This window comes from Lissotriton vulgaris, chromosome 6, assembly GCF_964263255.1.
Source record: "Lissotriton vulgaris chromosome 6, aLisVul1.2, whole genome shotgun sequence".
In the NCBI taxonomy this organism is placed as follows: Eukaryota; Metazoa; Chordata; class Amphibia; order Caudata; family Salamandridae; genus Lissotriton; species Lissotriton vulgaris.
Genome location: NC_141694.1, coordinates 85,765,915 through 85,781,324, shown reverse-complemented (window position 1 = coordinate 85,781,324; position 15,410 = coordinate 85,765,915). Strand labels below are relative to the sequence as shown.

The window sequence follows — 15,410 nt, the reverse complement described above, 5'->3', positions numbered from 1 at the left end:
CCTGCATCCAGAAAAAGAGCTATTCTCTTCAACCATTTAGGAGACGCTGGCCAACAATTATTTGACAATTTAGCAGTTGTTCAATCTCCAACTGATGATGACACTTGGAATGTTTATACTGAGGCATTAACGCGTCTGGGCAAACAGTTTAAAGATGATCCATCAGTCATGGTTGAGAGACATATGTTCTTCAAAAGGAAACAGTTACAAGAAGAGTCTATAGAAGACTATGTGGCAACCCTACGTGTTCTTGCATCAAAATGCGAATTTGGTACCTATTTAGAAACTGCTCTACGTGATCAGTTAGTCTTTAATTGTTTCAACAAAAAGATCCAGGAGCGGATTTTGACATGTAAAAATCCAACATTGGACGAAGTTATTGTAATTGCGAAAAGCATTGAGTGTTCCGTTGTTTCCTCAAAAATTTTAGCTGAGCATGCTTCTTCTTCAAGTGTTTGTAATGTTTCACAGGCATCTGGTGATAATTGTAATGTTAATGTTGTTTCTAACCGCAATACTGGCAAAAAAGTTTATGAACCAAAATCTAATGTATTTTGTTACAGGTGCGGTTCAAAATTTCATGTAGGAAACAACCCTAAGTGTCCAGCACAAGGTAAAAGGTGTTCAAATTGTAAACGTATAGGTGATTTTGCTGCATCATGTCGTTTACCTAAAGATAAGACTAAAGTCAATATGGTTTATTCTGAAGAAGAAATTTGCGATGCGTTAAATCTTTCTTCCATTTCCTTCATTCAGATTAATGCTCTATGTGACTTCAGTATTAGGGGTCCTATTTGTAAAATTTCAATTGGTATACAGACTATACAAGTTATGGCTGACTCAGGATCTCCCATTACCATTTTAGATGAAAGTACTTTTCAATGTTCTTGGAATAACAAAGAATTACTTGCTACTGATATGAATCCCAAAGCCTTTGGGGGTTTTGATATAACCATGCGTGGATATTTTCCTGATAACATAGATTTTAAAGGGCGTGTGATTTATACAAAAATTTACGTTGCACTGAATGGCAGGGATATTTTAGGTTGGCAAGATCAAGCCAGGCTTGGTATTATTTTAAAGCCTGGTCATCCTGAACCTGTTGCTTTGGGTGATCTACCGTTTTTGATTATTGTAATGATTCCATTCTCTGCAATGTTTTAGAAAAATACAAAGTTGTATTTGAAGACAGGATTGGTTTGGTAAAACATTTTGAGCATAATATTAAATTAAAAGACAACGCTTGTCCTGTTGTCCAGAAGGTACGTCCAGTTCCTCTATCTGTTAGAGAAGATTTAAGAAAGCACATTGAATCCCTTATTGCTCAAGACATTATTTGTCCAATTGAATCTTCAGAATGGGTTTCTGCTGCCGTCGTAGCACGAAAACCTTCTGGGGAAATTCGTTTATGTGCAGACCTTCGGGTGCTCAATCGCAACATTGTCATTGATGTGCATCCTTTGCCAAAAATCCATGATATGTTGGCCAATATCGGTAGTAGCAAATATTTTTCTACTATTGATTTGCGCTCAGCGTACCATCAAATTCCATTATCTAAAGAATCTCAACCTCTTACAACGTTTGTTACACCTTTTGGTGTGTATATGTATAAAAGGCTACCATTCGGGCTTGCTTCTGCAGCCAGTATATTTCAAAGATTAATGGACTCCATTTTTAATAATTGTCCAGGAATTCAAGCGTTCCAAGATGACATTTTGGTTCATTCTGAATCTCTGGATCAACATTACATATTAATGGAGTATGTTTTAAAGTCATTACAAAGTCATGGTCTTACCATCAACAAGAAGAAATGCAAATTCTTAGCAAATGAAGTTGATTATTTAGGCCACAACCTCTCAAAAGACGGGATTAAACCCAAAGCTTCCTTGTTGGAAGCTATTAAAAATGCTCCCTCTCGTTTAGATAAAGACTCGTTGAGAGCATTCTTGGGATTAAGTGAATATTACGCTCGTTTTGTCGGGAGCTACGCACTTGTAGTCCAACCGCTTAGAGATCTTTTCTCATTAAGATTTCTGATCAACAAGCAAGGATTATTTCCTCTAACAAGCAAACTTCGGATTTATCTGATGATTTGAGTACTGATTGGTTTGGTGTTGGGAGAGTCCTCAATGATTCCATCTGTTCCATCTGTTCCTGTCAATCGTTCTGCAAATGTTGTTCCTGATTATTCATTAGCTTATGGTGATTCAAATAGTCTTACTCCTCTTCCCGCTTTACAACCTGTTTCCAATACCATTGGTGCGGGGGATGGTAGGGAGGTCAGTCGCAGAATCAGATCTGTTCATGTGAGACTCCATGATTATGTTTTGAATTAGTGTTTCTTTTTTCTTATGTAAGTGTATTTTACCTGTACTGTATTTTTATCTGTAATTTAGCTTTATTTATTAGGGGAAGGATGTGTAGTATGTATTGCATTTATTATACCTGCTCGCTTTAAGGAATGTTATACGTGAGTTCTTATTCTGTGTTCTTAGAATGCCATGTTTGATATGTCATGACCATTACGAGCCTGTTACTCATCTTTGCTGGTCGTGGGTTGATTTACTCTTGTCATTAAACTACTTGTGGTAAATCTACTACTTGGATCACATCTCTTATTTCTACTACAAGCAATACTACATTTATGCCCTGTGAAGGACGTAAAAATTAACTAATCGATATCAAGTGTTCCTAGTGACTTACTGGCGCGTTCTACCAGTTCCCCCCATGCTTTCACATCCATGGATTCCCCCAGGTCTTCTTCCCATCGCTGCTATAAATCATTAAGGACTGGGAGTGTCTAGACAGGTGACTGCTTTATATGTCCCCACTGCACATATTGGCACCCCTCTGATAGAGGTGGTTGGGATAGTCCTCCGTCCATTGCTTAGGTATTGCTGCTGTGAAGGCAATGTGTAACAGAAAGTCACCCCTCTGCACCCGATGACTCCCTGAAGCCCTAAAGTCATCGCAGGTTAGCAGGGCTCCTTCCTCACATAGCATCCCTACTGTGGTTACCCCTGCCACCATCCAAGTCTCCAGGCCCCGCTAGCCAGTGCCATGCAAACAGCCAATGGAATATCTGGGGCATAAGGGTGCTTGACTTTGGATCTCTGTAAGCTTCTAGCCCAACATTTGCGATATACTCTTAATTCTGTGGTGGCTTCACTTCCCCTCGTGTGAAGTTGTAACACTACCCGTGAGATTCAAACTTGGACTTCTGTCCCCCTGTTGCGCAGTCCCTCTTATCTGACCCGCAATCCATTTCTTAAGCCATTGCAACTGCTCTGCTATGTAGTAGTACTCAAAGTCTGGCGCTGCTAAGCCCCCCTCTGCCTTTGGTCTCATTAGCGTTGCCAGCGCCACCCTATGCCTCCCCGTTCCCCAAAGGACAACGTCACCATTGTCCGGAGATGCCGGAACATCTTCGACGGAATCCAGACCGGCAATACTCCGTAGAAATACAAGAGCCTCAGGAGCGTCACCATCTTCAGCAGCGATACCCTGCCTGTCACTGATGAGTGAAGGGTTCCTCAAAAATCAAAACTGGCCTTCACCCCTCTAAGGGCTTTTCCAATGTTGCCTTCCAATAGGTCCGCCCTGTCATGGTAGATTTGGACCCCCCAAGTATGGGAGGCATCTGCTTTCCCATGCTACACCATCTACAGTCCGCTGCTTTTCCCATCCCTACGCATCGGATAACAGGCATGACTTCCTCCAGTTTACCTTAAGGCCTGCCAGGCTCTCTAGTGCCAGCGGCAATTCCCTGGCCCTGTGAAGATCCTCCCCCTGTTCCTGAGGAACAGCAGCAAACATCTGCATACAGCGCTATATGATGGGTTCGTCCAAATACCACCAGTCCTTGGTACGAGTTTCCTGTCCTGGCTCTAGCAACCAGTGGCTCCATAGTTGGGCGAATTACAGGGGTGTCAAAGAACACCCCATGCGTGTCCCCCTTGCAACACTGTTACTATCCGATATGAGCCTGTCGGTTCTAACCTTGGCCTTGGAATCAGTATATAACAAGACCGTCCATGTCACAAACCCAGATCCCAATCGGAAAGTACGCATCACCAGAACAAGTATGGCCATTCGAGGTTGTTGAATGCCTGCTCTATATCCACTGGAAAGATGGCAACTTCCTCCCTGCAGTAGGTATCTGCTTCTAGCACTTGCAGTAGCCTCCGCACGTTCATCGCTGTGTTCCGAGTCGGTATGAATCCTGCTTGATCCCGGTGTATTGGGTCTGACATATGTGGTAGCAGGCACGTGGCCAGCACCTTGCTAAAAATGTTGTAATCAAGGGTGATGATAGATAGGGGTCTGTACGCTGTTTTGTAGGATGCCTGCTTCCCTGGTTTTAGCAACGGGACTATCAGTGCCTCTCTTGTTGACCCCGGCAGCTTCCCAGCTTGCTTTGCTTGGTTATACATCTCTACTAAGCAGGGTTTCAAAAGGTCTGCAGACATGGTGTAAAATTCGACTGGGAACCCTTCTGTCCCTGGAGTTTTGTTTCTAGCCATGGCCTTAATGGCGCTTTTCACCTCGCACAGCTCTATCTCCCTCCCTAATGCCTCTGCTTCTTCCTCTTGAACTGCTGGCAGTTCAGCACCTCTCATGAAGTTGTCTTGCTCAACCGTGGAGGACACTCTACTTTTATATAAGTCGGAGTAGTATTCATGGAATATTCTGTTTAAATCTTGCTGATGGTACTGGACCTCCCCCGGCTCGCCCCTCATTTCTAGAATAACCGACCCCCTTTTGGCTGGATTGGCCAGCCACATCAGCAAGGAAAAAACACTATGATGCAGTTAATGCTGGCTGCTTTATGGAGCTTTTTTCTTTACTATTAGGCATGTTGCAACATGACTAAGAAACCTTGGCAAAGCAAACAGTTCTCACATAGAGGAGACCTATTGGCTTTGTCAATGCTTGTTTCATACTGAAATGAAACACCCTTCACTGAGTGATATTTGTTTAATGCTCCGTGCAATGGATGATGCAGTGTGACGATCTATACAAAAACAAATGGTGATTTCAAACGGCCTTTGTTTGAGATTGTGTTCAAGGTTTTATGGGGCATTGCATTGTGGGGACAGACAATTTCTAGCCCTGATTGGAATGTTGCACTCTCCATAAGTGTAATAAGGGCGTCCTTCGGTGAGCTTGTTGTTTATTTTCTATAGCGTGCCACGCATTTTATAAACTGTGAGGAAATATGAGCAAACGTGGTTGAGATACAATTCTCAAATGCTGCTAAATTAACACTTTTAAGGCCCAATCCTCTCTTTCTGCTGTGTAAGCATTACTGCAGACGCAAATTTTCCACGTGGGTAGGGAGGATGGCAGCAAGAAACTAGAATTGCGTTTTAAGTTGTCATGTTACATCCAGTCTCAAAGCAATTTACGGGTTGTTTTTTTTTAATGGAGAAGAAAAAAACTGAAAGGCGTTTGTGATTTAGAAGCAATATTAGCAACTGGATATTGAACTTACTTGGGACTAAAAGTAATTAAACACAATGCCTGTATTAATCTTCTAGAGTTATACAAAAAAAGGTAACCTTCAGAAGCGATGTTTGGCGGATATTTATTTTGTGAACTAATCTTGCGAAACGCTTTCAGTGAACATTTTAGGAACCTTCTGTAACTGTCAAAATATCCGCCCCTTCGCTTGCACACAGCTAGACTTAAAAACCTTGCCATCTGTTTAAACAGAAGATAACGACAAAGCTTCCTGTTTTCAAAGTGAACAGGAAACGTATAGAAGAAACAAGCATTGCTGCAATATCTCCAAAACAAAAGCACACCGGCAAGCAAACACACAAACATTACCTATAGAGTCATTAAACAGATGTCCTAGCCCTCTTTGCTTGTACCTAAATATGAAACATCATCCATTAGTGTGAATGAAAGTGAAGGGTACTCTTTTTAATCTCCATTAGGAAGATAAAAGCTGTCCCTCGCCACCATTAGAATTTACTATGTCCTAACGCTCGCGCAGACATCTCTGCAGCAGGCACATTAACCAGCTGTGAGAGCCCGGAGACAGAGTGGGCCTGCAAGGTAACGGCTTCAGGGAGAGGAGCAGCGCTGCATCCATTCCGGTGAAAAAAACGAGCGTACACTCACTATGCAGCAAAAAAATACCCATATGCACCACCAAAACAAGACTTTTAAATAAAACTCGTTTTAACAGTATAAAACATGCTGCTCTCATAGATTAAAAATGGTTAGGAAAAATAGCAGCATAAACAAGGTGCGGTAGGTAGTTCACATAAAAAAAAAGGGTGACGATTTACCACTTGCCAATGCCTGGGAAAACAGTAAAACAGAATACGTGTAAACAAGGCCCTCGGAAGACAGCGCCTGACATTGGACCTCGGTCTTTGAATGGCCAGCAAATGTGACAATATATAAGAACAAAATGTAAGGGCCTGTTGACAGTTAAACGAGTCTGTGGAACACTACAGTGAACACGGCAATCACATGGGGGAGGTGAGAACTCAAGCTGGGCTGCCTAAAGTCAAGTCTAGTAACATTTTATGATTTTACAAAGCCTGCTGAAAACCAAACAAACAAAAACCGTGCTATTCCACAAAACGTTCAAAAGCCAAGTTCTGGAAACCTTCAATAAATTATCTTACTCATTCAAAGATCTACACTAAGATACAAACAGATGGAACAGGGAGAGGTCATTTTTGGATGCAGGCCAGGTAGGGTTCAATAAGAAAGGACAGGCCCACGACAACATCTAGAAAGTGACCCACTTGATTGAGAAGGCACAAATGAACCGCCCCAGGACTTCATGACATTAGACACTGAAAAATCATCCCATCAAGTGAGCTTGAACATACTGGAGACCACTTTAAACCAAGTCAATATCAGAGCATCGAGGTGAGATGGAATACTACTAAACAATAAGGGTCCCCGCATTTTTTTTTTATTTTAAATTTGTTTTATTGGTTTCAAAAGTAACAGCAGACATTACAGTATGGAGTAGGCAGATCAGACAAGAGAAGCCACCGAAGCAAATAGGTACATAAATTCTGTAAAGCAAATAGATGGCTGGTGGTAATCGACATAACAATGGTGTAGTGCCTGGCTTGCAAATGTCCCTTGTAATGAGGTAATTAAATTGCATAGGTAAAAAACATAACCAAGAGTCCCGCCCAATCCCCCGTCCCCCCTCCCTTTTCCCACCCCACCCAGTGTGCCAGACCCGCAATCACCCGAGTTGAGCTCGAGGGATCATGTGTGTGCGCTGTGAGTCGCAATATGCGGAGGTATCTAGGGCACGTGACCTCGTTAAATTCTTTGGATAGCAGAGACAGTAATGGAAGCCATACCTTAATAATAATAATAATAATAATACAGAATTTTGTATAGCGCGAACAGCTACCTCACGAGGAGGTGTCCCGCGCTGTGAGAACAAGATGTCAATGACCGTGGAGGCAGGAAGAGGGTGGCAACTGGCGTGGCTGGGTGAACAGCCAGGTTTTCAGCAGATGCTTGAAACAGACTTCGGATGGGGCCTGTTGAAGAGCATGGGGGAGCGAGTTCCATAGTGTCGCCACGTTGGCCGAGAAAGTTCGTCCTCCCAGTCGGGCTCTTTTTGCTCTGGGAACTGCAAGTCTGACATAGTTGTTGGATCTGAGGGAACGAGATTGAGTGTACCTAGGTAGTCGATCTTTCAGGTAGTTTGGGCAGTTACCGTGAATAGATCTGAAGGCCAAAGTAAGTGCTTTAAATTTTATTCTGCTTGCAACTGGTAGCCAATGGAGGGAGAGGAGATACGGAGAGACTGAGTGTTTGAAAGGAATCCTGCTTCTGGTAAGCAGCCGTGGAATGTGAGCGCGTGGCGTAAATACGTTCCATTCCCAAAGTGAACCATATTTTATGCAGCTACCCCGTATGAGTGGGCCTGGTATTGGAGCCCCAGAGGGACAGAACATGTTGTGTAGCAGCCTGCATAGCAATCCCCATCTGGCGGCCTCTGGGGGATTTTAGGGGGAAGGCGAGTGCGTTGGGAAGACCTAAGATGGTGTAAGCTGGGAATCTAGGGACTTCAGTGTCAAATGTAGAATCAATGTCATCCAGGACTGTCTTTCAATATTCCTGGACTTACCGGCATTCCCAGAGGAGGGGAGTTAAGATGCCCCTTTCCCCGCAGTCCCTCCAGCATAGCGCGCTACGTGCGGGGTTACTTTTATTGAGCCCGGCTGGAGTGAGTTGTCAGTATATAGCTAGCTTCGGTGCCGCCTCCCTGCCTGCGGTATTTCGAGTGGTGTGAGAGGCTCTGTAGTACACAGAGCTCCATTCTTTGGGTGATAGGGCCCGCCCGAGTTATGCCTCTCACCTCTTTTGACCTGCCGTCTTGCCTGAAGGGGCGGGAGATGTGAGCATTTTGAAAAGTTCTGTGATAAGATGTTTGTCTGATTCCTTCGTCACTAGCCATTTCTCAAAGATCGTCATGGGCCTGCCAACTAGGGGGGCAACATCTGGGTGTGTGAGCCAGTGCCTAAGTTGGAAGTATTGAAATAAGCGTGGGGAGACAACGTCCTAGCTCTGAATTCTGTCCGGTAGGGTAAGGAAACCCTGCAAGTCAAAGAAATGGCCGGCGGAGAGGCAGCTGACGCCGCGCCATTGCGGGAACGCCCAGGGGTCATTACCAGGCGGGAATTCAGGATTGTCCAAAACGGGGGTGAGTGGAGAAGGGAAGGTGGTAAACCCTTTTTTGACCGCCACCGTGTCCCAGATCCGCATGACAGTGCGGGTGATGGGGGAATCGCAGGAGGTAGCGTGGTCTTTGTTGTCGGGGCATGAATGGAATTTTCCAGAGGGATGTGCGAGCCATTGCCCTATCCTGAAATAGCCAGCGTTTCTCGGACTCTGGTCTGAACCACTCCACCAGGTATCGAAGCTGTGGGGCTTGAAAGTATTGGAAAAGGTTGGGGACCCCAAGGCCTTCTTCGTCCAGCGCTTCTATATGATAATCGTTTGTGTAAGCGTGCTCGCTTGCCCTCCCAGATGAAATGGTGGAAGGCAGCCTGTAGAGTCGCGATGGTACCAGCTGGCGGGAGCACCGGGAGAGTCTGAAAAATGTACAGAATTTTAGGCAGGGCTGACATCTTCACTGCCGCTATGCGTCCCAGCACGGAGAGAGGTTGCTTGGACCAGCGCGTGAGGTCTGACTGGATCTGGGAGGAGAGGGCCGCATAGTTGAATCAGCGTAGACTCTGTGGACGCTGTAAGTGTAACACCTAGGAATGGGAGGCGCACGGTTGACGACAATCGCCCATAGGCAGGTGGGGGTGCTTGTGGTTGGGCATTGCTGCCCAGAGGCAGGATGAGGGATTTCCCTTTATTGATTTTAAACCCGGAGACAACCCCAAAGGATTCCAACTCCGTCAAGAAGGCGGGAATTGAGCAATCCGGACGATCCAGAGCAGCTATGATATCGTCGGCGTATAAGCCGATCACATGAGGTTCCCGGCCTAAGGACATGCCATGAATGGCAGGGTTATCGCGGACTTTTTGCGCAAGGGGTTCTACATATAGGGCAAACAGGAGGGGAGATAAAGGGCACCTTTGCCTTGTGCCCCGTTGAATCTCAAAAGGGCTCGAGCGTAGACCACCTATACGGACACGAGCTTGAGGATGGCGATAGCAGCTCGCAACCCAGGCCTGGAATCGATCCCCTATTAGAAAATGCTGCAGGACCTGTTGGAGGTAGGCCCAATCAATCCGATCGAACACTTTCTCTGCGTCGATCGCTAGTAATGCAGAGTCCGAGCTTTGGAAGTGAGCTTTGTCGATCAGATGAAGTATTCGCTTAGTATTGTCGCTACATTGGCGATTTGGAACGAAGCCCGACTGGTCAGGTTCCAGAATGCCGGGCAGGCACGGACCTAGACGCGCCTCCAGGACCCCTGTGAAGATCTTCAAATCCAGGTTAAGTAGGGATATAGGCCGAAACGCTGAGCAGCACAAGGGTTTTTTACCTGGTTTGGGCAGCACGACTATCTCAGCTGCCAGCATATCCGAGGGGATGGAGCTCGGTCCTTCGAAGGAATTGAAAAGCAGAGTGAGGATTGGGGCAAGCATCCGGCTGAAGATCTTATAGAATCCGGCTGAAAAGCAGTCAGGTCCCGGGGATTTAAGAGGGCGAAGGCGAGAAATAGCAGCGAGTACCTCATCCACGCGGATAGGGGTGTCTAGGGTATCCACATTGTCCTGAGACAACTCTGTGATGTTCGCTGAGTCTAAGTAAGTACGAACATCCTCCGGCGAGACGGAGTCGGCCTTGTATAGGGTGGCATAAAATGTCCTAAATGCTTCTGCGATTTGAGAGTCACCCGTGACTTCCAGGCCAGTGTCGTCCGTAAGGCTAGTGATTTTGGAGCGCTGAGTCTTCGCCTTCAGTGTGCTAGCAAGTAAGCGGCCCGTTTTGTTGCCCCCCGCGTAGTATGAGTGACATAGACGCAATGTGGCGAATTCCGCACTTTCTGTGTCTAAGCTGGCCAGTTGGGCTCTGACGGCCTTAAGTTGCCTCCAAATTCCTGGGGCACCGGTGCGGCTATGGACCCTCTCCAGTTCAGAGACCTCCCCGCATTTTTTTTGTCACATTTACCACTTACTGGTAGAAAGGTAGAACATTAAATTATGTTCACATTGTTTTCCAGAATAAGGGAAGGAGGGAGTAATAATCAGATTCCTAACTTATTTGAATTTGATACCCCATTCAGCTGATTAGTTACCGTTAGCCTGTAACTGCGAAAGAAGACTGTTGGTCATAACCTACATTTCAGAATAATAAACAATTTGTGAAAATAGCACATCAAGAAAATAATTTACAGTTTTAGTCAACACCTGTCCTCTACTTTTAAAATGTTGAGATATCTCCTATAATCACCAACTGGCACTTTGATAAGATGCGTATGGTAACTTTGCATTTGTACATGTAACCAGTACAGGTCATTCAGGTAAAAACGGCTTGACTTATAGCAATACAAACAGAACTGTAATTATATCCCAGGGGTGCTTCAATTCTCTTTTTCTCATCCCATTCGAAGAATTTTCTACCGATGTGAACTGGCAAGAGGGGCAAAAACAAGAAGAGGAAGGAAAGACATCAATTAAGAAGCAAGGGAGTGACAAGAGCGCCAAACAGTGATAAGCAATGAGTTTGCTCCAAGCCTACTGTAAGTATCGCCTACAATAGGTCTTCAACAACAGGTGTGCAGGGGAGACCTTAGTTTAAAAAAGTTTTAAAGCCTTAAAAATATATATATGTATATGTTACATAAAGCAGCTCATGTAAGTGTTTTGAAACCACCTGATGGAACACAGAGAATAGACAATACAAAATACTGGTCACACAAGATTCAGCCAAAAGAAACAGGATTGCAGTGACCAAGTGTTCCACTGCCGGACTGACATTCAACCTGTATTACCCATTACTGGAACTGTTTATGTTATACAAACACCTTTAAATAGTAAAAAATTAACATTCTAAATACAATATTTGTAATACAGGGGAGCAAAATAACAGTATTCAAAGCCTCACCCTGCCAGAGGATTACCGGACAGTTCCAAATAACCATATTTCAAAGTTCCTTATCTTTATTGTTCCTTTTTAAAGGCTTACAGTGCTGAGTGAGCTGGTTGCCATATATTTCAGCAGGGTTCCAGTAAGGAAGACACCAGCGAAACAACACCTTAAAACCCTACATGTGAAGTTTTCAGAGATGTAAGGTTTGGTTCGATCTAGATATATTGTTGTTTACAAAATAATGTGCCTATACCTCGCAGGCCTACAGACCCGACTTAAATAACAGTTGTCATCCCTATCTCTCATCCTAGAGATAACAAACATCACTTCCACCAAATGACATTCCCTTCCCGTAAGCGATACAAGTCTCTCCTCCCATCTTCAGATGCCACCAATCTGTTCCTTCACATAAGAACATGAGGCTGATGACACAGATCCCAATTCCTCCTCCGAGTGAGAAACATGCCTCTCTTCAGGTGACAAAAGTCCTCCTTCCTACCCCAGTGAAACAAGCCTACTTTTAATTGTTGTATTTCATTTTATTTAGTTCAATCAAATCACCTGTTCACCAACAAGAAGTGTGATTAACACTTGCCAGTTACAAAACTACACGCCGAAAACGCTATACAGCACACAGCATGACATAAAAAATAAATCAACCCGCCGAAAACGCTATACAGCACATCGCATGACAAAAAATAAAACAACCCACACAAAAAATCACCAACAGTTTACATTACTGCAGACACATGCTGATATTTTAACTTTTGAATATGAGATACAGCCTTCTTCACTGCTACTCAGGTGCACCGTACTTCCCCCCGGGGCACGGTAGCGCTCTTTACCCGCGGTAGGTTGGCCTTGGCCCGCAGGTTGCGACAGTGCAGCTCGGCCAGAGTCAGCGGTCGAGACATGGCTCCGCCACAGCTCTGCAACTCCAGGGTCTGGGACTGGAAGCAGCGGAGACGTACACCATGAGCGGCGGCGCAGGGCACTGACGTCAGAAGCCGGCGCGGGGCACTGACGTCACATGCGGAAGTGCCGCACTGTGGGTGTACGTACGGGTGACCTAGTTATGGAAGGAGAAACATTTCGTTTATCGTGGTCTGGTATGGCAGCGTCAGTCGGCGCCTGCTTTTCGCCGGCAAATCACTGCCTTTATCATACATGGCAATAGATCCGATTTAGGTGGGAGACTACCGATTTTTCAAGCCAAAAATGGCTTTTAATTCAGCTGTCTCCCGCCTGAAATTGCATTTTCTACAATAGAAGTCAATGGGGAATTTTCATTCTCCCGATTTTTTACTTTAAATCTCCCAAGTCCCTGTACTAAATTCATTTTTGCATTTGCACACACGAGGGACTCAGGAGTCACAGTGTGCTAAGTGCTGTAAGCCGTGCTGGAATTGGAAACACTTTACACTGGAAGCTCATAAATTGGGGGCCCAGGTGGGCAACTAAAAGGCGGTGGAGTCATGGGGGGGTTTACGAAAAAGCGTAGTCAGGGGGAGACTACAGATAAGCGTAGTCAGGGGGAGACTACCGATTTCAAGGCTCGCCTCCTGATTCCTGCATTTATTTATGTGTTTTTAAATGGCGCGAGCTTTACCCGAAGGTTAGGGTGACCAGATTCTCAGAACAAACAAGCATTTGCAATGCAATAGGTCTCGCATTAGGAAAGTTTGAGCTATTGGTATTGTAAATGACAAATATTTTATTTATGTGTTGGTTTTGTCATTTACAATGCCAATAGTTTTAACTTTCGCAAAAGTGACACCTATAGCATTTGTAATGCAATATGTGTTGTATATACATGATTTAGGTGTATTAATATTACAAATAACAATGGCTCTTATTATTTTTAATAATTAACACTTAAATAAATGTATTGTAATTTATAATGGCAATAGCTTAAACTTTTGGAAATAACCTTTGGGAAGATTATGCTCAGTGTATTTTATTGTGATGAAAATCCAAGAACAGAAGTGAAATATTAACCTCTTTTTGTGACATTTGTAATAAAGCTTAAAACATTGAGAGAACATATTAGAACCAGTTGTTGAATGGTTCCACAGAGTGATGCTGTGGCGTTTAGTGGTGCTGAGTGATGCTGTGGCCTTCAGTGGTGCTGAGTGATGCTGTGGCATTCAGTGGTGCTGAGTGATGCTGTGGCATTCAGTGGTGCTGAGTGATGCTGTGGCATTCAGTGGTACTGAGTGATGCTGTGGCATTCAGTGGTGCTGTGGTGTTGAGTGGTGCTGAGTGATGCTGTGGCGTTGAGTGATGCTGTGGCCTTGAGTGATGCTGAGGCCGTGAGTGATGCTGTGACGTTGAGTGATGCTGTGACGTTGAGTGATGCTGTGACGTTGAGTAATGCTGTGGCGTTGAGGGATGCTGTGGCATTGAGGGATGCTGTGGCGTTGAGTTATGCTGTGGCATTGAGTGTTGCTGTGGCGTTGAGGGGTGCTGAGTAATGCTGTGGCGTTGAGTGGTGCTGTGGCATTGAGTGGTGCTGTGGCGTTGAGTGGTGCTGTGGCGTTGAGTGGTGCTGTTGCGTTGAGTGATGCTGTGGTGTTGAGTGATGCTGTGGTGTTGAGTGGTGCTGTGGTGTTGAGTGGTGCTGTGGCGTTGAGTGGTGCTGTGGCGTTGAGTGATGCTGTGGCATTGAGTGATGCTGTGGCTTTGAGTGGTGTTGTGGCATTGAGTGGTGCTGTGGCGTTGAGGTGTGCTGTGGCATTGAGTGGTGCTGAGTGGTGCTGTGGCGTTGAGTGATGCTGTGGCATTGAGTGATGCTGTGGTGTTGAGTGGTGCTGTGGTGTTGAGTGGTGCTGTGGTGTTGAGTGATGCTGAGGCCTTGAGTGATGCTGTGACGTTGAGTGATGCTGTGACGTTGAGTGATGCTGTGGCATTGAGGGATGCTGTGGCATTGAGGGATGCTGTGGCGTTGAGTGGTGTTGTGGTGTTGAGTGGTGCTGTGGTGTTGAGTGGTGCTGTGGTGTTGAGTGGTGCTGTGGCATTGAGTGGTGCTGTTGCGTTGAGTGATGCTGTGGTGTTGAGTGATGCTGTGGCGTTGAGTGGTGCTGTGGTGTTGAGGTAAGCTGTGGCATTGAGTGATGCTGTGGCGTTGAGTGGTGTTGTGGTGTTGAGTGGTGCTGTGGTGTTGAGTGGTGTTGAGTGGTGCTGTGGCGTTGAGTGGTGCTGTGGCATTGAGTGGTGCTGACTGATGCTGGGGCGTTGAGTGATGCTGTGCGCTGAGTGGTGCTGTGGCGTTGAGTGGTGTTGTGGCATTGAGGGGTGCTGTGGCATTCAGTGGTGACGAGTGATTCTGTGGCGCTGAGTGATGCTGTGGCTTTGAGTGATGCTGTTGCATGGAGTGATGCTGTGGCGTTGAGTGATGCTGTTGCATTGAGTGATGCTGTGGCGTTGAGTGGTGGCGTTGAGTGATGCTGTGGCATTGAGGTGCTGTGGCATTGAGTGGTGCTGTTGCATTGAGTGGTGCTGTGGCGTTGAGTAGTGGAGCTGTGGCGTTGAGTAGTGGTGCTGTGGATTTGAGTGATGCTGTGGTATTGAGTGGTGCTGTGGTCTTGAGTGGTATTGTGGCGTTGAGGTGTGCTTAGTGTTTCTGTGGTGCTGAGTGATGCTGTGGCGTTGAGTGGTGCTGTGGCGTTGAGTGGTGCTGCAGTGTTGAGTGGTGCTGTGGTGTTGAGTGGTGCTGTGGCGTTGAGTGATGATGTGGCGTTGAGTGATGCTGTGGCGTTGAGTGGTGCTGTGGAGTTGAGTGGTGCTGAGTGATGCTGTGTCGTTGAGGGATGCTGTGCACTGAGTGGTGCTGTGGCGTTGAGTGGTGTTGTGGCATTGA

The 15,410-nt window shown here is 45.6% G+C and overlaps 1 protein-coding gene across 3 annotated transcripts in view; it reads right to left on the bottom strand.

Moving 5' to 3' along the window:
- The window catches only part of LOC147706838 (uncharacterized), a 384,044-nt gene extending 371,500 nt beyond the window's left edge, over window positions 1–12,544 (bottom strand). For all 3 annotated transcript variants that reach the window (XR_015296595.1, XR_015296596.1, XM_086925979.1), the window contains exon 1: window positions 12,397–12,544. Coding sequence is in view for 1 of the 3 variants with exons in the window: in XM_086925979.1 (XP_086782105.1) it covers window positions 12,397–12,465 (69 nt within the window). In the remaining 2 variants the exon portion in view is untranslated. The remainder of the gene's footprint in view (window positions 1–12,396) is intronic.
- Window positions 12,545–15,410: the final 2,866 nt, after the last annotated feature.